The sequence below is a fragment of the Daphnia pulicaria genome, chromosome 2 (genome assembly GCF_021234035.1).
Source record: "Daphnia pulicaria isolate SC F1-1A chromosome 2, SC_F0-13Bv2, whole genome shotgun sequence".
Taxonomy (NCBI): domain Eukaryota; kingdom Metazoa; phylum Arthropoda; class Branchiopoda; order Diplostraca; family Daphniidae; genus Daphnia; species Daphnia pulicaria.
Genome location: NC_060914.1, coordinates 1,033,336 through 1,056,403, shown reverse-complemented (window position 1 = coordinate 1,056,403; position 23,068 = coordinate 1,033,336). Strand labels below are relative to the sequence as shown.

At 40.1% G+C, this 23,068-nt stretch overlaps 4 protein-coding genes across 6 annotated transcripts in view; 1 reads left to right on the top strand and 3 right to left on the bottom strand.

Moving 5' to 3' along the window:
* The window catches only part of LOC124326964 (microtubule-actin cross-linking factor 1-like), a 67,294-nt gene extending 62,876 nt beyond the window's left edge, over positions 1-4,418 (bottom strand). For 2 of the 3 annotated variants that reach the window (XM_046785681.1, XM_046785684.1), the window contains exons 1-2: positions 3,758-4,418; positions 3,459-3,646 (exon numbers count right to left, since the gene is read on the bottom strand). In XM_046785681.1, the coding sequence (XP_046641637.1) occupies positions 3,459-3,627 (169 nt within the window). In that variant the 5' untranslated portion in view covers positions 3,628-3,646; positions 3,758-4,418. The remainder of the gene's footprint in view (positions 1-3,458; positions 3,647-3,757) is intronic. The other variant, XM_046785685.1, reaches the window with a different exon arrangement.
* Positions 4,419-6,192: 1,774 nt separating this feature from the next.
* On the bottom strand, positions 6,193-10,614 carry LOC124326997 (protein toll-like). The gene is made up of 3 exons (XM_046785766.1): positions 7,162-10,614; positions 6,982-7,087; positions 6,193-6,917 (listed from the first exon to the last, which is right to left on the bottom strand). The coding sequence occupies exons 1-3, from the start codon at positions 9,921-9,923 to the stop codon at positions 6,504-6,506; spliced, it is 3,282 nt and encodes a 1,093-aa protein (XP_046641722.1). The 5' UTR covers positions 9,924-10,614; the 3' UTR covers positions 6,193-6,503.
* A 1,353-nt stretch (positions 10,615-11,967) lies between these two features.
* Positions 11,968-14,226, bottom strand: LOC124327174 (septin-2-like). The gene is made up of 8 exons (XM_046786110.1): positions 14,085-14,226; positions 13,667-13,927; positions 13,413-13,606; positions 13,237-13,348; positions 12,984-13,176; positions 12,787-12,914; positions 12,553-12,726; positions 11,968-12,487 (listed from the first exon to the last, which is right to left on the bottom strand). Exons 1-8 carry the CDS (start codon positions 14,118-14,120, stop codon positions 12,302-12,304), a joined length of 1,284 nt encoding a protein of 427 aa, XP_046642066.1. The 5' UTR covers positions 14,121-14,226; the 3' UTR covers positions 11,968-12,301.
* Positions 14,208-17,076, top strand: LOC124327066 (ATP-dependent DNA helicase Q1-like). Its single transcript, XM_046785922.1, has 13 exons — positions 14,208-14,316; positions 14,402-14,535; positions 14,602-14,632; positions 14,707-14,886; positions 14,947-15,077; positions 15,156-15,330; positions 15,405-15,571; positions 15,631-15,861; positions 15,938-16,039; positions 16,103-16,257; positions 16,331-16,509; positions 16,590-16,775; positions 16,850-17,076. The coding sequence occupies exons 1-13, from the start codon at positions 14,298-14,300 to the stop codon at positions 17,032-17,034; spliced, it is 1,875 nt and encodes a 624-aa protein (XP_046641878.1). The 5' UTR covers positions 14,208-14,297; the 3' UTR covers positions 17,035-17,076.
* Positions 17,077-23,068: the final 5,992 nt, after the last annotated feature.

Below are 23,068 nucleotides of genomic sequence, written 5' to 3'. Positions count from 1 at the left end.
AACAACACGCAAAGCGAAAATCTCAATTGCTGGCTGCACTCTCATTTCATTGGCTAACGACGCCATCCATATTTTAAAAAAAAATGCAACCCCCCCCCCCCTCCCATCGTCAAAATTTGAAAAAATTAGAAAGTCACGAAATATTAGCGATGCATATGCATATGACTTTCCCAGTCAAAGTCCCTTCTCATTAAGGTTTGTCTTTATAGACTATGCACGGACGTCTAATCTCGAATATAATGACGGTTATAAAACACAGCTCTCATCAACAAACATGCATTAAGGCGAACCTCATCTGCTACAAGACATTTCAGACCCCCGAAAAAAATTAAGCGTCAAACGATATGTTTGGCCGTCAGCGACTAATAACAACTAAGACGCCATCTGCGGCGACGCCCGAGCTTTTCAAACAAAAGAGGAGATGAAAGCCGGGGCGGCGCCCAAGAGGTCAATTTTCAAGTGAATCCAACCAATAAGGGCGATTGCCATTTCCGTTTGACGTCATCGACAAGCACGGGGGCTGAATCCCCGAGGCCGCACGAACTTCACAAGACAAATAAAAGAAGTGCACAAGTAGTGCAGTAGAAATAAAACAAAAGTGTAGAGTGTGTTGGTACACTGCAGCGTAATAAATTGCCGGGGAGGTACCACAGCGTGAAGAATGAGCTCGATTTCGGTTGGCGGAAGAATTTTCTCTCTCTATAATACAGTTGTAATCAACTCTCTCAGCATCCCCTCATCTTGTGGCCTCAATCTCAAAGTGAAAGCGGTTTGATAAACACAACCAGAAATGACCAGACCTTATTGCCTTCAAGGCCGACACGCAGACAGAAATAAAAGACTCTAATCATTTAGCAATTATCCGATGAAAATGAACGAGATAACAACAAAGAAGAAAAAAAAAACAAGATTTTCCCGACAGCATAGCAAACGAGGTTCTTTCCCGACGACGTTTCAAATTTATCAAGTCATTAGGCTCCTTAAACGTTACGTTGGGTTCAAGAAGGCAGCCGAAACGACTCAATCGACAAGTAGGAGGGGTTTTTGTTGTTGTTTGAAGCCGGAAGGGAGAGACTATACACGCTTTTAACCGCACAGCTGCTTTAGCTCAGCACTCACGATATATACTTTATAATGTATAAAAACGAAACCCGATGAAACCCAATCTCAAATGTCTGTAACGTACTGGACATTCAATACCACAAACCCCAAAAAGTAGCAGTCATATTTGCATTGTTTTTTTCTTTCTTTTCTCTCTCACTGACATATCGCCAAAATAACTGGAAAGAGTCCTGACCAAAGAAATTTGACCTGCTAGACATTTTTAGACAAAAAAATTATACTGGACGTCATGTTGGGGCACTGACTATTGTGGAAGTGACGTGAGACTGTCTATAGATAACCGCAGCCAAATCATGTGAGGAGCTACTCAGTCAAGTCGGTTGTGTGCCAAATGAGTTGAAACAAAAGGGTGCGGAGAAATTTTGAATGCCAAATTGAATGAATTTTTCGATTGAGCTCGTCGTCTAAAAGTGTTGCTCCGCCCTTGCCTTTACAGCACGGGCGAAAATTGGACGCACGGGAAACGGATTTCACACATGAGAGGATTCACTGAAAGGGTCATTGGATTTTACTTTGACATTGCGAAATCGACAACAACAAACAGAATTCAAAGGGCTAGGTTGTTTTTTGCGAGGGGGAACTGACGTCCCTTTTGCATAACAATACTGCGCAAACATTTGACGGATCTTGTGTCAATAACAGTCGAATGTCGCGTGCTGCTATATAAGCAATTGATGATGGCCCAACAAACTTCTGTGTGTCAGCCAATAGCTTTAACAGGAGTTGTCTGCATGATTATAATACGTTGTGTATTATTGACATTCGCTTATTTGACCAATAGATGGAAGAGTCGGAACCGAGCATGATTTTTTTACTATCCAACCAAATAGGGGGAGTTGTGCCGTGACTGCTAGAGTCGGTTTTCTAGGAATGAATGGAGGCCGCCCGGATGCTCAACACACACAATGGGTTGACAATAAGAAGAATCGAAGAAAAGAACGATAGCTCAGGCATGCTATTCTTCTTCGATTCTTTTTTCCTATTTTTATCTCTTAAATGTCACTTAGAGTCTCGATCAATAACCGAAACGAAGGACTCTGGCCCGACGACAATCGATAGAAAGAAACTCAAAAGATTTCGCAATTTACGTAAAACACGAAAATCCAATTTCCCTATGAAGGAATAAAACAGATAACAACAACCTGAGCTTCAGTTTCCCTCTCTCTCTCTGGCAATGTCGTCACATCAAACCAGCTGTAACGTATGTGTGTGCTGACACCGCAACGTATCTCAGATGACAGTTGGATGTCTGGTAGCCGCAAAAGCGCGGCCATCCGATCTCCTCCTGACTGGTTCTTGTCATAAAAATCCCACGCTCCCGTATCAGTAGCCATGACAACAATAACTTTGGCTTGGAGAGAGAGAGTGAGTGAGTGGTAAAACATACATAGCAAAACAACAACAACAAGAAAATTTCTCTGGTGCTAGTAATTTCCACCTGAATATCAACCAGTATTTTGTAAGGAGAGAAAATGAACAAAATTTCCATTTTTACTTGGTAACCATCAACGGATTCATCGGAGCATAGAATCGTTTCACTACTGGAGAAAAAAAAATCCTTTCAAGTGCAACGCTCGTCGGCTCAAGCCTCAATGTTACGCAAAAGGTGTACAGATGGCTTCAGAGTCAAGGCCTCCCGGAGGTCGATAAGAGACACACCCCATTTCTACCACCATCGATCGTTTCCTCCTCCTCCCTGAAGAATAAAGATACCATCGCTACTGCTGCAGCCATCATCATCAAAATGTTAGCTCAGTGTTGGTATAAAAGGAAACGTCCCCTGGTTGATCATTGGATCAAGACTGATCCCGATCTCCCTAGTTCCCTAATAGTCTCGAGGCAGATGCGACGCATGAATGAATAACCACAAACATCGGTCGTATTTTCTTGCCTTCTAGAAGGTGCCCAGGTTTTTCCCGCGCCCTCCCACAACCAACAAAACCAACAGCCGACAACAAAATCCGTCGAAGCGTGTCACGAACGCCGGCTGAAAGAAGAATCGAGAGATAATGAAAAGAATAAAAGAGAGAGTATAGATATATCCGTCTAGATATATAAATACGACCGCAGCGAATCGGATCAACAAAAAAGCCCCCTAAGAATTTTTTAGAAAATCATTCCGCAATTCCACACACACATTCAGAATTATAGATAGAAAGTTATCGTAACGCCCATCTTGGTGTGCATGACGCACTGAAAGCCAAATAATATCCACAAAGAATTTTTGGGAGAAGAAAAAAAGGGCAGCGTGAGTATCCGGCCGTGTGTTCAACTGACCGAAACCAACTCTTTAACGATAATTGGAGAGAGAAATTTTTCTAATGGGGCTTGCGTACCTGCAATTCGTAGTACGGCTCGATCAGCTGGATCGAGTTGGAGGATGCTGAGTGGCTTATCACGTGCCCACTCCTCCAAACTGAGTCCATAATGATAATCCAGTTCTTGGTCGGTTGGCGAGGATGCCGAAAGGTTGGATCGTCCGTAAGCACCGTAATCAAAAGCCATTTCATCGGGCCCCCATCACCTTAATGTTTTAGAAAAAATAAAATAATACATTTTTTTAAATCTTGTAAACTTTTTCGTCAAGGGCAAGGCCGTGCCTCTTGTCTGTATACGAAAACGAAAAAATACCGACCTGGTTGACTGCTCCTGTTGAAGTCCGTCCAACCTAAAAATGGCTCTCTCGCCCTCTCTTTTCTTTTTAACTTCTCGCTATCAGCAGCTCGACTTTTACACAAAACAAAAACAGACGGCCGCCATCCGGCGTCGTCGCCTTCTCTAGATATGTGTGTGTGTGTATATGGCGTGGTGCGGTTTTTATTCTATTTGTTTCACTCTCGTTTTTCTTGTCGATCGATGTCGCAAATCCGGATGTCTTCAACTATCGAAATGCCACACGAATTATCACGTTTACAGTAGGACCCAGTTTCACTTATTGTCAACGCATCATTCACACACAGTACAAACACTAGTGTGCAGAGAGAGAGAAGCTAACTGTAATATCGATCGCGACGCTGCTGACTCAACTGTACCGGCACACACACACACGTGTATGGGGGGAGAGAACGATTTGGCCAGGACTTTTGCTACTGTAACGCTTATCGAGCAAAACAGCTGACTCGCAAAATGGCCACGACTTTCTTGTTGGGTTTGTCTCGTTTTGGCCCAATATCACACAAACACACACCACTCGTGCTGTACACACAGACACTCACAAATGCACAAGCATCGGTAATGAATTTTTTCGCTCAGAACGAAAATTCGACCCAACGTTCTCGTTGCTTGTTCCCCAGTAAACTGGCGCCCTGGCTGGCGGAAATCGAGGGGTGGGGGGGGGGGGGACAGAGAAGAAGGTGGGGGGAGCTCGAGGCGATCCCAGCGGCGGAAGTTGAAAATTATGATGAGCAGACGACGAGACAGGGAGCGTCGGTTGTATTTGGTAGGCCGGTTGAATTTAATTTAAAAAATAAAAAAAAGAGAAGGGTGAATAAAGATACGGTTGTTTGAAATTACGCCGTTGGATCTTTTATTTCATCTTCATATCCGCCACCAACCGCGATAAGGGAGAAGGAATTGACCTGAAACTTTTATTTATTTTTACTTGGTTCTTCCGCCGGTCCGACTTGAAGGTTCTTTCCACCTTTTCCGGTCTTGTTCGGTCGAGTGGACATGACTGTTATTACGGGCCTGCCAGTCTCACTACAATGGTTTCGTTCCGCCAAAGACACATTTTTATACGATTGTCTTCTTCTCCTCGACATTTTTAAATATTCAAAATAACGAGAGAACTTGTTCTTATTTTTATTTTTATTATTATAAAACATGCTTTGGTGCTGTGTCACCGATAATGGATGCGCTCGACTCTTCGAAAACAAACAAGAGATTCATTCCGGTTATTATTATTTGTCATACAAGTATTTCTAACATGCTCGAACCCCTTTTAGCGGTTGAGAGATGAGGATAGCTTGGACAAGCAACTCACGCTATAGCAGGTAGTAGCGATTAGCCGGAGGGTTTTTGATGATAAAGGGAAGAATAGCCGACGCCATCGATCATACTGCGTTATATACGCAACCAACGATAAAACACTATTGCCGTATTCACAAGAATCTAACTAACCATTTATTTATTCAAACCGTCAACCCAGTTTGATTCGATTGGATCTCACTAGAGCGCTCCACAGTACGGATGAATCGATTCAAACAAAACAACAAATAATCCGGTTTGTTACCAGATATATAAACCGGTAGAATACTAACCGCTTATTGATTAATTGAAGCTTATTTTGCGATACGCTGACGAAAACTAAACGATAATAAAACAACTCTGTTATAAACTGCTGTGCTTGGTATTCATCGCACGCCCACCCCCTGTGTGCCCTTGAGTCATACATCATCCGGAAAAAAGAGAAAAGTTCCAGACAGTCCCTCTAAGTGTAATGTAGGCGTGATAGCTACATCTATACAGTGTTATTGATCGATGGAGTCGTATTTCCGATGACAAGGTCGAAAATGACGTACTGCAGAGATTCTTTCCTCGAAAATCAATACACGAATAAGAGATGATGACAGACTATTCCATTACTATACAAAAGACGGATTCTGTAATAAATAATGAAGCATTCAGCTTTTTTGAAAAGCCACTTGAGGCTCTGCAGGGAAAGCCGGTCCCGTCAGAAGACTTAGCAGTGGAATTAATTCAACATTTCAATCACGCACTAAGGTTCGATGAACTCACCGGAACTTCCGCAAAGGGAAACGTTAGATTACATGGGGTCGAGATAAGATAATGAAATTCAACAGTATTTGATCCGGGGTTTATTTTTCAGTAAATGTATACATATGTATTATATTTACTTTATATGCCTGGCAAAATAAAGAATGGTATACATAGAAAAAGGTCCCCTTGAAAAAGGACTGAATGACCCCCCAACCCCCCCCCCCCATAAGTAGGTTTGAGATAAAAAACAGTAGACAATAACAACTGAGTTGAATATTTAAAAAAAAAGGGCGGGCAATTCAAATTTCCTACCCGAAATGTCTACTTGACTACATTCTAACCCGCTTGTTTGTGTAAAGATGTTCAGTCATTATGTCTGCAACAATGAATTTTTGATACCCTGTATAATATTTAATGTTCTAAAAATTAATTGTACCGATGCGCCAAGTAACACAGCCCCACACGCCTTATTCCAATGCCAGTCCCATTATCCCAGCTAATAAGATTATTTCCCACTATAAAGAAGCAGCTTACATCTACGAACTTATAATAAGCTAGATTTGCGCACCCAAGGACACATAATAAGGCAAATTGGAGTAAATTTTTTAAAATGTTGCTTCTCAAAAATGATAAATTCTTATCAAATTTGAAACAAAATGTTCTCACTGAGGAGAATTTGGGAAAAATGGAACTGTTGAACTTGTTGAACTGATAGGTGTTTCACACATTTCAATAATATCAGGAGGCAACTGTACATGTACCTTTAGATTGTCACGATCAGCGAGCGAAGGCAAAGGTAGATGAAGATCGGGCTTACTATTAACTCGGTTAGCTTGATCTTTGATCGCTTGCGATTTTCTTGAACCAGGCTCATTAGTGCTTGTATTGTGTGGCAAGGCGTATCGTAGTCGATCCATGAAAAAAGGATCATCATATTTCAGATAGGTGTTCAAGGAAAGGTAAGTTTGAAGCTCCTGATCCATTTTGTCGAACGGGGGAAGATCTCCCTTGACGATTATAATTAATCGCATGCGTTTATCCGTAAGCACCTGCTTATAAGCAGTTCGGAATTCCAGCTGGACAATAAAATAAAATAAATTATTAAGTAACACAAATAAATAATTATGGTATAATATTTACCTTTCCCCACAAACTGTCCAAGAAATGTTCGGTTAAGACTACAATCGTTCGTTTAGAAGAAGCGACCGAGCGAACAATTTGATCAGCAATCCATTCGCCTGCTAACCTGTATTATAATAATTTTACATTTTATAAGGTTCTGGATTATGGGAAAATTATAATGTATTGATTATTTAGTACCAATCGCGATAATGAATGCAAAGTCGGTAATGGGGTAAACCAATCGGCGGGCGTTCCAGTTGGGGCACAAGAACTTCATTGATAAATTTCTCGTCGTGGTGAGAGAAGCTGATAAAAGCATCATATATTCGTTCGTCATTCCCTTCTTCTTCTTCTTCTTCAACAACCCACCATAAGCACAATTGACGGTTATAAAGCCAAGCGCGTATGACTCGCCGATTACGGTAAACTATAATGCCCACACAAACTATCAGCAAAGCTAAAATTGGCAAAGGTATAGTATAATATTTCACCGCAGCATTCACCGATGGGCATAAGATTTCAACCGACAATTCAGAAATCTTTTGCCCATCATCGCACTTCATCTGGTTGAAATCTTCCAAGCGTTTCCATGAACCATAAATGAATTTCAGTAGCGCCAAATTTGTACAGTCGCATTTCCAAGGGTTTCCGTTCAAATTGTAAGTTAAATTGTGCATTGCGTTCCACGAGTCGACAACTCCATTAGGAATCGAGTTGAAATTGTTGTGGGTAAGGTCTAGCCGATTGAGTTTAGGGAAACGGAGATGAAGATTTTGAGCCCAATGTTGGGAATCAGACATTGAAGACTCGTCCATTCCGTTGTGACTCAAATCCAGCCAGGTGACATCTGGGCAACAGTCAGACGAGTTGGGGTAAATTTGTCCGATATTAATCGAATTGGACGAAAGATTCATCTGAATTTTGTAATCCTCGTGTCGGGGTAGGCGAGTAGGAATTTCGTTCAGGTTCTTGTGCTGACAGTCGAACAACAGTGTTCTATCTACCGGCCGTACGTACCATTCGCACGGCGAAAAATCTTCGTTGGTGCGGTTGCAAAGAAATTGCGATGGATTCACTTCAGAAATTGCACGTCCGCCAAGTGAGGCTGGCTGCTCGCAGGTTAGCTTGGTTGGATTTATCTTCCAAGAATGCCTTACGCCCGGTATTGACTGGTCCATGTACTGTGCCATAAAGTATGCATTACAATCGCACACCAGTGGATTCTTATCAAGGTTAACTGTCTTTTCCGTCATCGGAGCTTTTCCATCAGTTGATTGGCCGTCGATTGATTTGGCCAACTCGAAATCTACATGGGCGATTTGATTGTTACTAAGGTCCAATATAAACTTAGTTAGAGGCGATAAATTTGATAGGTCTTTGAAATCCAAACTTGTCATTTGATTGTGAGCCAGGTTAAGGAGACTTAATGATTTCATCGATGACCAATCGGAGAATAGGTCCGCGATTTGATTCCGAGACAGATCGATTTTTTCTAATTTTAAATTGTATTGTAATGGCGATTGTTTCCACCCGCCGTTTAAAATAAGACCTTCGTCAAATTTGAGACGATTGCGTGCTAAATTAATAGTAGTTAATTCTTGCAAATGTCTCATGGCTTCTGCTTGAATGACTTCAATTTGATTTTCTTGAAGATATAAGCTTTTCAAGGCTCCGATGCCTTGGAAAGCATTAGCTTCAATTCGCACTAGGTAATTTCCATTCAGGCTGAGAGTGTTCAAAAGTCGCAAACTACTAAACACATTATCTTCGATGGTTGAAATCGAATTAAACGATAGATCCAAATGGGTCAAATTTGTCAGTCCATTGAACCAACCTGCAGGCAATCCATTTAGCTTATTTCTTGACAGCTTAAGGGTGTTCAATTGGGATAAATTTGAAAACGTGTATTGGTCGAATGACGACTGGTTGAAGGAACACTGACTCAAATCTAAAACCGTCAATAACGCCAGATTTTCGAAGACTCTGCGATGAACTGTCGAGAGCTTGGGGTTTGACTGCAAAAATAATGTTGTCAGCATTTTGTTGTTGCGAAATACTCCTTCAGGCAGTACTTGAAGCGAGTTGCTCTGCAAATGAAGTTCCATCAAATCTGTGTTGAACTGGAAAGCATCCTTATCCAAACTTGTTAACTTATTAAAACTCAGATCCAAAGTAGCTAAATTCGCCAGAGATTGTAGAACATCAGAGGGAAGTTTATCAAGATGATTTTTCCTGAGTTGTAACTGAGCCAAGTTTGGGAGATTACTTAAGGCACCAATTTCAAATTTTTTTATTTTATTTGAGCTCAAGTTCAGGATATTCAGTAGCGGAATATTTTTGAATATTTTCCCGCTTATTTTTTCCAGTTTATTACCTTCCAGCAAAAGTTGCACTAAATTTAATTGATCATCAAACACACCGTCTGGTAAATATTCAAGTTGATTGTCAGTCAATTCGATTTTCTTTAGTTTTGTCATATTGCGAAATGAATTCCGGTGAAGAGATCGAATAGGAGAACATGAGCGCAGCGTAATACGCTGAATGATGTGGGGATTCATCTGCTTCGCAAATAATGTCGACAAATTTTCCTGTGGAAGTGGGCAGTAGTCCAATTTGAACTCTAGAATTGTAAAATTGCTAGTTGGATACTCTTTAAAGTTTGCGTACACAGATTCTGTGAAGGGGTTGGCTTCATTTCTACACGGACAATTGATTTCAAATAAATTGACGTCTTTTGCCTGGCGCCGGAAGTTTCCCGAAATTCCATCCTCACCAACTGAACACTGGAACTTGAAATCGTCTAAGTTTTTACTATTTACCGGAAAACAGTGGCAATCTGGATTTTCGTTCTGCAGGCATTTCCAATATGTTAGAGTCTCAGTCGTTGTAGCACTCAGTTCTTGAATGAAAACAAGGATTTGAAAAAGAACACAGCACAATACAGCAAAATGGAAAGGCATTTCTAAACGTCGCTGAACGTTAGCAGCATACGTTCCTTTAAATAAATAAAGCACTAGTTCACTGTAATAGTTATCAGATCATGCAGTCACAAGCGTTGGAAGAATCCTGACCTTGTGGTCGTTCCCGATTCTACGACCTTTTTATACGTTAGCAACATTAACAAAGTTAGCAAAGGCCCTTGGATTGGCATCAATATATTAATTCGTGATCATTGTTAGCGCCTGCCACCTACATTCTGGAATGTTTAAATTTCGTTCATCCATGAAATTGAACCAATCAAGTTCACTTTAACAAGCGACATCGTCATCAGCCATAGATGTCGCTGTGTAATATGCCCAAATCAAGTAGACCATGAAATTCTGAGAGATGTTACTTGATATCCGATGGCCTCGCATATGCATTCATCTTCGTATTTTCTATTTTGATTATAATTTGATATTAATCTTCCCGACGGGTTTTTCTTATTACGCAATAGAGTTTAAAAAAGGCTACACTCCCACTTGGTTTTCCCAAAAGAAAAGTTAAAGTACAATTTTTTCCACTTCCTTTTTTTAAAGGGGTTATCTTATTTTATGCTGATAACTTGCACGCTGATAGCCCAATAATAAATGTCACGTGGCACTGGTAATTGTCAAGCAAAAGATCTTGGCTTCCGATTTGAAATTGGCTGCAGCACAGTAACACGGTGCACTAACGTGAAAGTTAAAACAAAATGAGGGGAGGGGCTGCTAACCCCAGAGATAACCAAACCACCACATAAGCGCTCCAAGTGTTGGGTTTCCCTAAAAAGGTTGCCTATCTGCTTTTACTTGTGTCTGGTTTCCAGTCCAGTTTACAGAGGGCGTTTTCCTAGTTCCACTTTTCTGTTTCAAAGTGCCGGACACGGCAACTTCGTCGATCGATGGACTCGTATTTCCGATGCAAAGTCGAAAATGACGTTCACTTCAGAAATCTTTTCCTCGAAAATCAATAGACGTCAATAGACAACAAGATGATGGACTATTTCATTACGATACAAAAGACGGAATCTTATAATGAAGCATTAATTTTTTGAATAGCCACTTGAATATTCAATTAAGAGGCGAAAGGTTTTGTCAAATAACCTCAGTGATTAATACAACAAATTAATCACGCACAGCAAAAGGTTCACTGAACTTACCGAACAACCGCAAAGGAAATCGTTTGATTACAAAGGTTTGATAAGGTAGTATGTTTAATAATATTTAACACGGAGTAATGTATTCAGTATATGTGTATTTATATCAACTGTTCGCCTGGAAAAAGGAAAGAATAGTCCATAAAAAGGGATCCCCCTTTAATAAAGGGGAGCCTCAAATAATAAGGACTGATCCCAAGCGCCCCCCCTTCCCAAATGTGGGCTTCTGTTTGAGCTTTCCTAGACAATAGCAGCTGTCGCTCGGTCTAAACTTCTCCTATTTTTAACGAGGTGCTTCTGGAGAACAGATGGAACAAACTGGAGGAGGGGTGTGTGGTATCCATTTCAACGACAATGGCGAATTCAGCAATAAAATCTATGGCAGCGTTATCGGTAAGAAAAATACTGCTTGAAGTGCAAATTTCCGACGGAGAAAAAGACATGAACACTTCACGCTTTGTTGCAAGGTTTCTGTGTGGGTGTTGTATGCATGTATGTGTAAACGAACACTTAAACGAATAGTCACTTCCGGTATAAATATTAGACTATCCAAAGTTTCAGGCTCCGGAGAATTTTTGTTTCCGTATGGTACAAGCTATGAATACGAAATTGCCAATTTAGTTTCCTGACGTACGATTGATAGATAGTAAGTAATTAAGAATAAAATGTTATCAGTAAAAAGAAAATTCAAATCAACAGTGTTTTTGAACTTTATTTTCTCTTTAGTGAGCTTTTGAACAGACGAGTCTGCGTTTCAAATTACGGTAACGCCCAAAGCTGGACCCGTTTTTCGTTCAGGCATTTTACTTTTCTCCAACTCGTCAGTCAAAGCGCATTGCCAATGAGACCCGCATTTTAATTTAAACCGAAAAAAATTTAATCTTGTGTCCAATTTGGATGTGTTCTTTATTGTATGTTGTTCAAAGACTAGTCATTAACAAAAATAGGGGAAAACTGAGGGGAAATGGCAGGTAGGTAGGAAATAGGAAACGAAGAAAAAGGGGAAGCTAGTCAAACCCAACTGATAACAAAAAATCACCAGCATTTATCTGGTCGACCAATTACGTGACAGCAGCATACTTTTTAAAAAGATTTTTCTTTAAACGCATACACATGAAAATCTAAAAAAAGATGATGATACATATGATTGAAAGATAATTGAATTGAGACGTTTCTCTGGAAGTGTCGAGGGAGGAGAATTAAAGTGTTTTATTTGTGAGTTCATTTTTTCTTGTTTTTGCCAAGGGTTAGCGTACCGTGACCCAAAGTGCCCGTGCTCTGGGTCAACAACTGTTGGCGTCGCTTAACGAGCTCATTCTGATTATCTTCCAATCGTTTTTTGGCTTCATCCAATTTCCTCTTCTCTTCAGCGTGCTCTTTTTTGAGCCTATCGAAACGAGATTGAAGCTACAAATGGAAACAAATAACATTAGTTACACCAGGATAACGGGAATGGCAAAGGATAATGTTACCTCTTTTTCTGCCTCTTTTAGCTCAGTTTCCTTTTCTTTGACGCGAATGACAAACTGTTGCCTCATCTCATCTTCTTTCTGTTGCAATTCCATGCGAAGTAATTGACGTTTGTGCTCGTAAGTTTGTTGGAAACTCTGTGGTTTGTTGTCGGAATCAAGATCGCTGAAACCCATCTGAAATTTGTAACTCATTTAAAATTGGATCTCTCAAAATGAACTAGCGAGATCAAGTACCTGCTCGAGTCTTAAACGTCGATAAATTTCGTAATGACGAATATGGGTGGTCTCTCTCAGATCTTCCATGTTTGTGCGGATAAGCATTTCACGCAACTTCACAAAATCGCAATGATTCTCATTTTCCACTGATCATGGGAAAACATATCGTTGTTAGATTAACTAATACATTAATGCTAATACAAAAAACTCAATACCTTGAACTGTGCCCCATGGATATTGACGAGCTCGTACCATTTTGTTTCCTACGCGGATGAAGTCGGTCGAGCCGCATACCGCAAAAGGAAAATGAGCGTTCATGGAGAGGTTCATTTCAGCAACAGCTTCGTCATCCACTGGAAACTGATAGATTTGAACACCATTTGCTGCTAGCTCCGACATGATTTTAGTCTAATAAGAATAACTGGTTAGATTTTGAAACAATACATATTTTTTATATGCAATACAAACCTTAAAACGCATCAATTCAGGTTTTGAAATAGTATCAGCTTTTGCAATCACTGGAATTATATTGACTTTGTTGTCCAGTTTCTTCATACAAACCAAATCAAGAGATTTCAAACTAAAAAGTAATCAAAAGTTAAGAATTTTTGTAAGAAAATCAGTAGGTATGATTTAATTATTACCCATGACCAGTTGGGCAAATAAAATAAAGGCAGACATGGATACGGGTATCATGAAATGTAGCCAGCTGACGCTTGATTTTCAATTCTTCCTGCAGATATGCTTCAAATTGTGCATCTATGTAATCCACAACAGGTTTGAAAGATTCTTCTTTGTTGACTTGATCACCATAACCGATTGTATCAACCAATGTCAACTGTAACAGGTAAAATAACAGTAACAGTTTGTTCAACACAAATTTACGTTTTAACCTTACCTTTAGTTTGACATTTGATTCTTGAAGTTCGTAAGTATGAGACTTTAGCTTGACTCCCGAAAGAGAATGGGGACTTGGATTTGATTCAAAACTGGTGTTAAAAAGTGAATCCATCAAGGTTGACTTTCCCAAACCAGTCTCTCCGACACAGAGGATATTAAAGTTGAACCCACATTGGACTGATTTAGAGACCAACTGGTCAGGAAGAGTATCAAATCCAACATGTCCGGCAAGCTTTAGATTGCGTATTTTGTTTTCAGCCTGCAAATAAGTATGGAGGAAAAACACAGCTTATTAATTTGGCGTGACCGCGAAAGGCAACACCCTGCCAACATTTCCTCTTTACTGTTTACAGTTAGACATTAACTACACTAATTAAGTGTTTCAATACTACTCCTGATAAACGTTGAAAACTTACGTTGACTGTTGCAACTGGTCCAATTGTTGCTGCCATCGTTATAAATTACTTTGAAATGTTATCCTGATTGACAGATTTCTTAGCTGTGATCTGTGATTCTGAGCTTCCCTCTGAGAGGTGGGAGGAGTGGAAACGGGAATTTTCGGAGGCTAGGTACGAAAACGTTCAAAATTAGCAGTTGCTCTAGTTCTCTAATTTGACGGCGATTTCAAAATGGCTCAACTTCCTGTTGGTGTGTTACGTTATCGTTGTTAAATCTGAAAGAAATATTGCAAATTAAATAGAGTAATCACCCATAAATTTATTTCGAAATGCAGAGAAAGAGTTGAAAAAAATTGATGCAGAATTGAGAATTGTAGAGGAGGATATAGACAAACTTCAAGAGAGAAAAACAACACTTCTGAAAAGAAAACAAGCATTGAAGGAAAAAGCAAATGAAGAAGCCACAAAGGTTGATATAATCACGAATTTGTTGTCTTTTTATACATCCTTATCTGTTTTTCTTCTCTTAATATAGAAACTTGCTAGTCAGGACTGGGAAAGCAATGGTGAGTAGAAGCGGAGTGTTTTACTCTCTGTAAAGGATTCTATAAGTCAATAATTCTTAATGTGTTTATCATAGATTTTCCTTGGACTAAAAAATTATACCAAACACTTAAAGATGCATTTCGTATTGAAAAATTTAGACCTATGCAGCTATCTGCAATGAATGCAACTCTCAAAGGTCACGATGTCATCTTGATTATGCCTACAGGTGGAGGGAAAAGTCTTTGCTATCAGCTTCCTTCTTTAGTATCTGATGGTAATGAATTGACATGTTTGAAGTCCTTCTCAATAATTTGTGTATTGTTCCTATATTAAGGTATTACTCTTGTTATTACTCCACTTGTTTCACTAATGGAAGATCAGTTGGCCAGTTTGGAGAAACTGGGTATAGAAGCTGCAAAACTAAATGCAAGTTCTAGCAAAGAAGAAGTCAACATGGTTCATTCGGTAAATTACATTTATGCTCTAGGCTCTTACTAATGCCACCTTCCCGTCAAATTTCTCATTTACATTGATTTTTATTAGGCCATGACAGATGCAAAATCCTCCCTCAAGTTACTCTATGTAACACCAGAGAAACTTGCTAAAAGCAAAAGATTCATGACAAAGTTGCAAAAAATGTATCAGATCAAACGATTTGCTTGTGTGGCCGTTGATGAAGTACATTGCTGTTCTCAATGGGGCCATGATTTTCGGCCAGGTGCGTGAATAATTTATTTAATCCAGCTGTTATATATAATTCTTATAATGATGACTCATTTGTCCTCTTCATAGATTACAAGTATCTTGGAGTCCTACGTTCTCTGTTCCCTACCGTGCCCATAGTTGGACTTACTGCCACAGCAACGTTAAATGTAACAAACGATGTGCAAAAGATGCTTAACATGAAGAATTGCTTGGTTTTCAAAGCTTCCTTTAATCGTCCCAATCTTTATTACGAGGTACTATTCGAGTGTATTGGACACGAAAAAAAGTCGTTAAACGATTTATTTTAACTTAGGTTAGGATTAAACCCTCCACCCAAAAAGAATGTATCGACGAATTGGTGCAATTGCTAACAAACAGGTTTCATGGGCAATCCGGCATCATCTATACCACTTCCGTTAAAGACTGTGATCAGTTAGCCAGTGAACTACGGCAACAAAAATGCCGTGTGGCATCTTATCACGCCAGTTTAGAGCCGGCAGATCGAACCGAAGTTCACACAGGATGGCGGGAAAATAGATACCAGGTAGATAGATACCAGGTTTGAACTGACCATTTCTGTATAGATCTCATCCATGTAAACAAATTTATTTTATTGAAAGGCTGTGGTTGCGACTATTGCATTCGGAATGGGAATCGATAAGCCAGATGTCAGGTTTGTCATTCATCATTCTATATCCAAATCTATGGAAAATTTTTACCAGGTACAAAATATCAAGCGACATGTGAAAGATTTGTGCGTTTTCTATTTGCATTATTTATTAAAGGAAAGCGGACGAGCGGGACGAGATGATCTTCAAGCCTGCTGCATAGTTTATTGGCGGCTGTCTGACTTGTTTCGATTAAGTACAATGGTATTTACTGAGCAAACTGGTCTTCGTAACCTTTACGCTATGGCTGCCTATTGCCTAGACCCTGAAAGGTAAAATTTTTAAACTAATTCAAAATGTATTACGTTTGTCATATGAAATGCACATGTACTATTCAAATTTTAGATGTCGCCGTGAAATCATAGCCAGTCATTTCGACGAGCGATGGGAATCATCTTCCTGCAATAAAATGTGTGACCACTGCAGCAAAGACTCGACATCAGCGGAGATTAACATCGTCGAACATCTGACTACTCTCAGGCAAATACTTGAACGAGCCGAAGAACAACAAGTGCGCGTGACAGGTTGCCCTTTTGCTTGAAACTAGCTAGATGATTTGATTTGATTTGATTATTTGGTTTGTTTGTATTTATTTTTATTTCAGCTCAAAAATTGATCGATGCTTGGCAGAACACTGGACAAGTTTCGCTGCGTTTACCTGATTTCAAGAAAGCGGCAAAATTACCCCGTGACAAGTGCGAATCAATTTTGGCTCATTTGCTACTCGAGGGCTACCTTAAAGAAGATTTCCACTTCACGCCTTACAGCACCATTAGTTACCTTCTCCTCGGTATAGCATTCAATTTTCACGTACTTTCTCTATTTGATCTCAACCGAATTTCATTTCCTATCACTTTCAAATAGGTGAGCGAGCGCATTTCATCAACAAGGAAATCACCATGAAAGTTGAGACTTCATCAGTGGACGAGGCAGAGAAAGCGAGTAGCAGCCGAGGTAAGACCACTAGGAAGCAATCAACTACACATTCGGCCGCAGCAAAGAAATCGAAAGTTGAAGACTGTTTAATTGATGTGTCAGACTCGGACTAAGAATCCACAGTTGGAATTAATAAAAGTTTTTCAGCTGCACTATTTTCTAGGAACTGTTACCTTCGAATTGAATCCTTTTCTGAGAATAGATGAAGGTTCCCTTTTTAAGGGAGTACGACCATAATAGTTCTATTTTACCTTTTTCCCTTATTCCTTTTACAACTTTTGCTGTCAAATTTTACTGCTCAGTCAGCTTGGTTTCGTCGATTTAGCAAACGATCCTTTTCCCGCATTTGTAGATTTTACTCGTACTCGAGTTCGGACCTTGAAGGAAAGCCGTTCCTTGTCTACTGATTACCACGTTGTACTTATAGCTTGTAAAACCGGATATCGACCAGACCATTTTGAAGTTCCTAAATTTCTTGTAACATTTCTCGGGAAATCGGGCGTTCAATCACAGCCTTGAAAATGCAATCTCTTGAACTGCAAAGACTTTTTCAGCTGTTTGCAGAACTGGTGGCAATTTTCCGCTTTGACTGCCCCTCCGTTTTGACCTCTATTGACTTGCCCTTATGGAAATCTGTTCAGATTAATTCATTTCAACATTTATTACGTTAAAGTAATATAAAATCCTGAATTCTACAACGGATAGAGAAATTTGTCTTCGCGAGGTTTCGGCGGAGCTTCGCATTAAGTCCAACCATTTGTGAAGCCAAGAGCGTCACAGGGTATCGATCTTTTACGTGCTCCTATATGTAATCTAGTTTTCAATTGAATATTTTCTATATGTGTCTTAGATCTGCATTATTATTTGCAGCAAGTAAGTAAGTAAAAAAAAAGTTAACACCAAGTGAGAGTTACGCAAAGGGGGTTTTAGCTGTTGAATGAGAATGAAATGTCCCATGAATTTCGTGACGAACCTCAGGGGAGAATAATCTGTAGCCTATGCTTTGAATTAAATCATTGAACGGAACTCCAAGAACTTAACCGAAGAAACTGATTATCGTTTCCCAATGTCCTTTAGTCGATTCAAATTTCATGCAGGGGATGCCATTACACGGACGGCTTAAAGCGGTTACATAGATTAATAAGGAAGCACGATTCGTAGAATTCAGAGATGAGAGTTGAGAGCTTTCTTATTACGGCGCGACCATCATACTACTAGGCAAGTCGACTACACAAAGATATATGCTGGGCCAGCTACACTGGATGAAATTGGTTGGGTTCTCCCCCGCTCAAAATTTTAAAGCAGCAACCATGATGAACAACATTAGTCCATATCAAAAGTGAAATGATTAATGGTAAAAGGTAACTTATTGAAACTTGAAAGCAGCAACGATTTCGTGCATCATTTAATCTTCTCCCAGCCTGAAACCCGAGCTTCTCCCCTTCGACGCAAAACCCATCCACCAAGGTTTTGAGGGCAGAATTCGATTTCCGATCAATCTCGTTTCCTCCCGACTCTCACATCAGAGGGGGGATATATCCCGGAATCGATGAAGGGCGCATGTACATGTAGACAGCGGCTCCTTTTTCTTCTTTCTTCGGCGAAAGAAAAGGTATAAGACGACCGAGTCGTGTCAAAAATGTGACTCCTCCCAGTTATTATGCCCATTTATGCCTTTGTTATCTTCGTGTGCATTGCTCCGATTATATATTTGCCGTTAACTTATAACGTTTACAAATAAAGTAACTGATTTCTTTTCAGTAGTTCCAAGTATATCCATTACCCTGATTGATGGTATGGAAAAAAAATTATAGTGCTTGCGTCTATCTGGTGTCCGTGTATTAATTTAATGACTGGTATTAATGAATATCTTGATCATTAACCACTTCTATTGTTTCTTCACGACCAAAAATGGCCTTCTGGAAAAAGCTCGCCTTTGTCTGGAAGCGCTCATCCTTTTCTTGGCGATGGTACTTAAATGTCGAAGATTATCTACATGTAATCTTTACTACACATAAGTAATAATTAGAATTTAATCAGATATTAGAGATTGCTTTGCAGAGAAGTAGTAATAAAGCGCCGCCAGTTGCCAAGCAAATCTTTTGTATCACACATGAATCCCAACATTTCCCTTCGTATCTGCTGTACAAAAATGCGTAGCAGCTTCAGCTGAGCTTTGTACAGCCTGCGAATTCCTTTAAGTTTGAAGCTCGTCAGTGAACTCGTAGCATGAAGATTTCAAACATGCCAAACTCCCTTTGCTGCGATGTAGTTATCCGTAATAACGACGACATTTCGATGTACACTGACTAATTTGTGCAGTCTTGCTGGTCCAGTCTAGACACCCTATAAAGGATTCACGCGAAACGAATGCACAAGATATGCCAAATAATCTTTTAGCGCGTTATTGGGTTTTCCCGATTCTGTTTTATAATAATGATAAAATTATATCTCTTTTGCAGTCTATCGATTTGACTTGACTGACGCATATGTTGCAGTTGTCACTCGACAGAGAAAAGTAATAATATCATGAAAAGAGTTCCTGGTTGAAAGGAGAACCAGCTACAGACACCAGCAGCTGACTTAAGCTTTTTCCCCGCTCTTTGTAATGAAGTCGAACTCATTGTTCAAGAGAGAGAAGCGGCGATAGCCGATAATATTAGGTTCATTGTGTCTTCCACGGTGTGTCCTTTCCGGGTAGAATAGGCGACATTTTTAGATTAACTACCCACTTCGGTCTAGAGCCGCGCTAGAAATCGAACCGGAAGAGAAGAGAACTTGGGAAACCACACGGCACACTCGGAGATGTATGGTGGATGAAGCTGAAGATTCTCTTTGTATCAATATGATAAGTGTGTCTTCCTGCATGCCAAAGATTATAAGACGTTCGCCAGGGCAACTATAGGCTCTATACTGCTGCTCTTGAAATTTTGTCGATTGGGCGAAACCAACATCAAGTGGGCGATTTGTGATGCATGTAAAGATCTGAAACTTCCAATCGCTAAACTTTAGCCGATCCAAGGTTTTCGCTAGTGCATAGATTTAAATCGTGTACTCTATGTTACAATAAGGCCTTCAAGTAACACGTCTTCAATCTAGAAATAAATGTGCAGAACAGTCGTGAACCTTTACCCATTTAAAGATGGGTAAAGGTAAAAACAATAAGTGGGACTATCTATAGTTATGTAAGTTATTTGTTATCCGATTTTCAAGTATGATAATAGACACACAACCTCCGTGTGTTTACCCCCTCAAACAAAAAAGAGAATGTGGGCGGAAGGAGATTTTCCTTTTTTCTTTTTACCAATCACTGCCGGAGTTTATATTGTAGTATAGTATGTAGGAGCCAAACAAACAAACATATCCGTCTAGACCGTATACATACGCTACCGTATACGTCTTCCATATAATAATGTATGGAACGATTCAACTTTTTTTAATAATGTACATGTTTGGATAAGCTGCTGCGCTGGCCGTTATATTGACTCGATAGGAGTGGACTCAGTTATTGCCTATATTGGCAGGATGTCAAGTCTTGAAACCATTGAAAATAAAAAAGAAGCCGACAGGCAGTACAGGAGTGTAAACCATGATGAATCTCTGCTTGCATCAAACACAATGATCCATTATTAGATTTTGTGTAGGTGGGTTTATTCGCGGTGCTGTGATGACGTCCGAGCTCTAAATCGAATCATTCGAATTTTTTTTAAACCCAGCATAAGTAGCTCCCAACTTTCAAATACCTGCCCTATATAGACAATTAGACATAGACGGCATGCCTGAGTCTATTGAGCACGAAACTGTTGCTAGAAGTGCGCAAAGGTTTCGGTAGAGTCACCAGGTCCGAACTCTAAACACTAAAAATACCCCCCTTGCGAAACAGGATTGACGACTTACAATGGTTTGACTCTCACTTGATTCCTGGAATAATTATGCATCCGCCCACAAGATGAAGATTCGATTTAAAAAATTAATTGACTCGACATCCCCCGACGCCAAAACAAAAGACTGTGAACACAACCGAAAGATTAATGATGAGCACTCTGTCTTGGCCCTTATATAAAGTGCGTGTTTGATTCTGCTCTTCGCTCGTTTTCACGATAGTCCTTTTGACGATCTCGAATCATTCATCCCCAGCACACTGATTGATTGTTATTGAATGAATGGAGGGCTGCTTCGCACAGCACACCGCCCAACATGTTCTTTCTCTTTTTTTGCTGAACGGTTCCATAATTGGAAAATCTGACGACGATGACAAATGAACGCCATGGCCTGTTATGATTATACCTTTATCATTATATACCTTCCGGTACATTCGCTATTATATACACACACAAAAACGGAGAAGGGGGGGGGGAAACACTATGCGCCTTTTTCTCCCACGTCTCTAAAATAAATTGGCAGAGAAAAGAATAGATACGTCAATCAGAAAATGAAAAAGTTTCCTGAAACGTCAAACTTCCTTTTGATTTTCTTTTTTTAAATTTCTCGTCTTCCGAGGCTTTTTTCAGACTGAGATGCATATAATGTCTTTGGAATGTTACATATTTTTTCTTCTTCACATATATTCCTTTGAAATCCTATTACAATATTTTTTACCTCGCAGCAGGAAGAAGCCCTCGATCTTTTGCCGGCATTTTCAAATCACCAAAATATTTTTTTCCACCCCCCGTGTTCTTCTTCTTTTCTACTCTTAATTGGATGTCTGTTGTTTGTTTTTTTTTGTTTCTCTGTGGCTTTATTATTATCTTTCTCTGGTCTTTTTTAGCAAGACCAGCAGAGTGATTCACAGTCACCACGACAAAAGACGAGCGTTGTCGACGATTCGATATTATACACAACAGTGTTTCCCCTGCATAAAAGATTTGACTTTTGCGTCTGCTCTCTCCCACGCTGTGTTCAGCTATAGAGCAGAGCGCAGTGGAAAGAGAAGCTTGTATGTATATACCTTGCGAAACAATAGAGTTGAACACAAGGCCCCCGCTGGAATCGATTCGCCAGATATTTATAATCTTGACAGAGAATAGAATCCGTCGACGAGCTCCTCCATCGGTCGGATGAGGAACAAACACTATACACACTGTCTATAGGTCTTCTTCCGCAGCACACAGCACAGTCATGATGCGGGCTTCTTCTCTCTCTCTCTCAAGATTGGAAAATTGGCTGCCCGGGTTTGGACACAAAAGTGACTTTAGACTTTAGGTATACACACAGGGCATCGATGTGTAATTTAGACGTTGCAACCAGGCTATATACCGGTGGCTATATACCGTACCCTTTTTAAAGACATTGTGTCAATCTTGCGTAAGGATAGTACGGTATATATCCGGGTATGTGTGCACACTGTCTCTCCGAACCTAGAACAATGGGTTCCAATAACGGTGCGGAATATAGTATATGGCCCATAGTTTGATTTGCGATGGAGTATTACAAAGCTGCTGGATCAGCAAAGGAGGGGTATAGAAAAAGGCGATTGCAAACACTTATTTGGCAGCGCGCACAGCAGTTCTTTTTTCTTAGCTAGGCGTTTTGGTTGATGAAAAGACTCGAGAGAGAGAGAGAGCTGCTGATGGGTCTATCAAGTTTCAACAGCCGAATTTCCAGTCGAGTATTAAAGAACCGATCCCTTTTTTTTTTCTTTCTTTTTGGTTTCAGCGTTTATTGGATTTCTTCAAAAAGGGCTACATATAGCCGCCAAGCAGCGCAGAGCCCGTAGTGACGAATTTAAGTCTGTCTCCAGTGATCAGTGCTGCTCCAGTTCTAGCTATATCCGGGGCTCAAAACTGGGTACGTTTTTCTTTTTTACAGGCGAACGCTGTCACCCCGCGGTAATGAGGTTTTTTTAGGAGCAAACTTTACGGCAGTATTGCACAAGCTCTTGTGTAGTATAGCGTATAGCTCAGAGTTTTTTCTCCCTCTTTCCCTCCCACCAGCACATACGTACATATCGATAACGCTTGACTATACATCATCACCGCATCCGCGCCGGATAAATATAAGGATTATAGATGTCAAATTGAAGAGCGATTCCAGTTTGTGGCGTCTCACGCTTTTCGGAGACGACACACAGCACAGAAGAGTGTCCATAGATAGCACAGCATCAATAAGTCACTGCGAGAGCTCCTCGTGTCGGTATATTATTGCCGC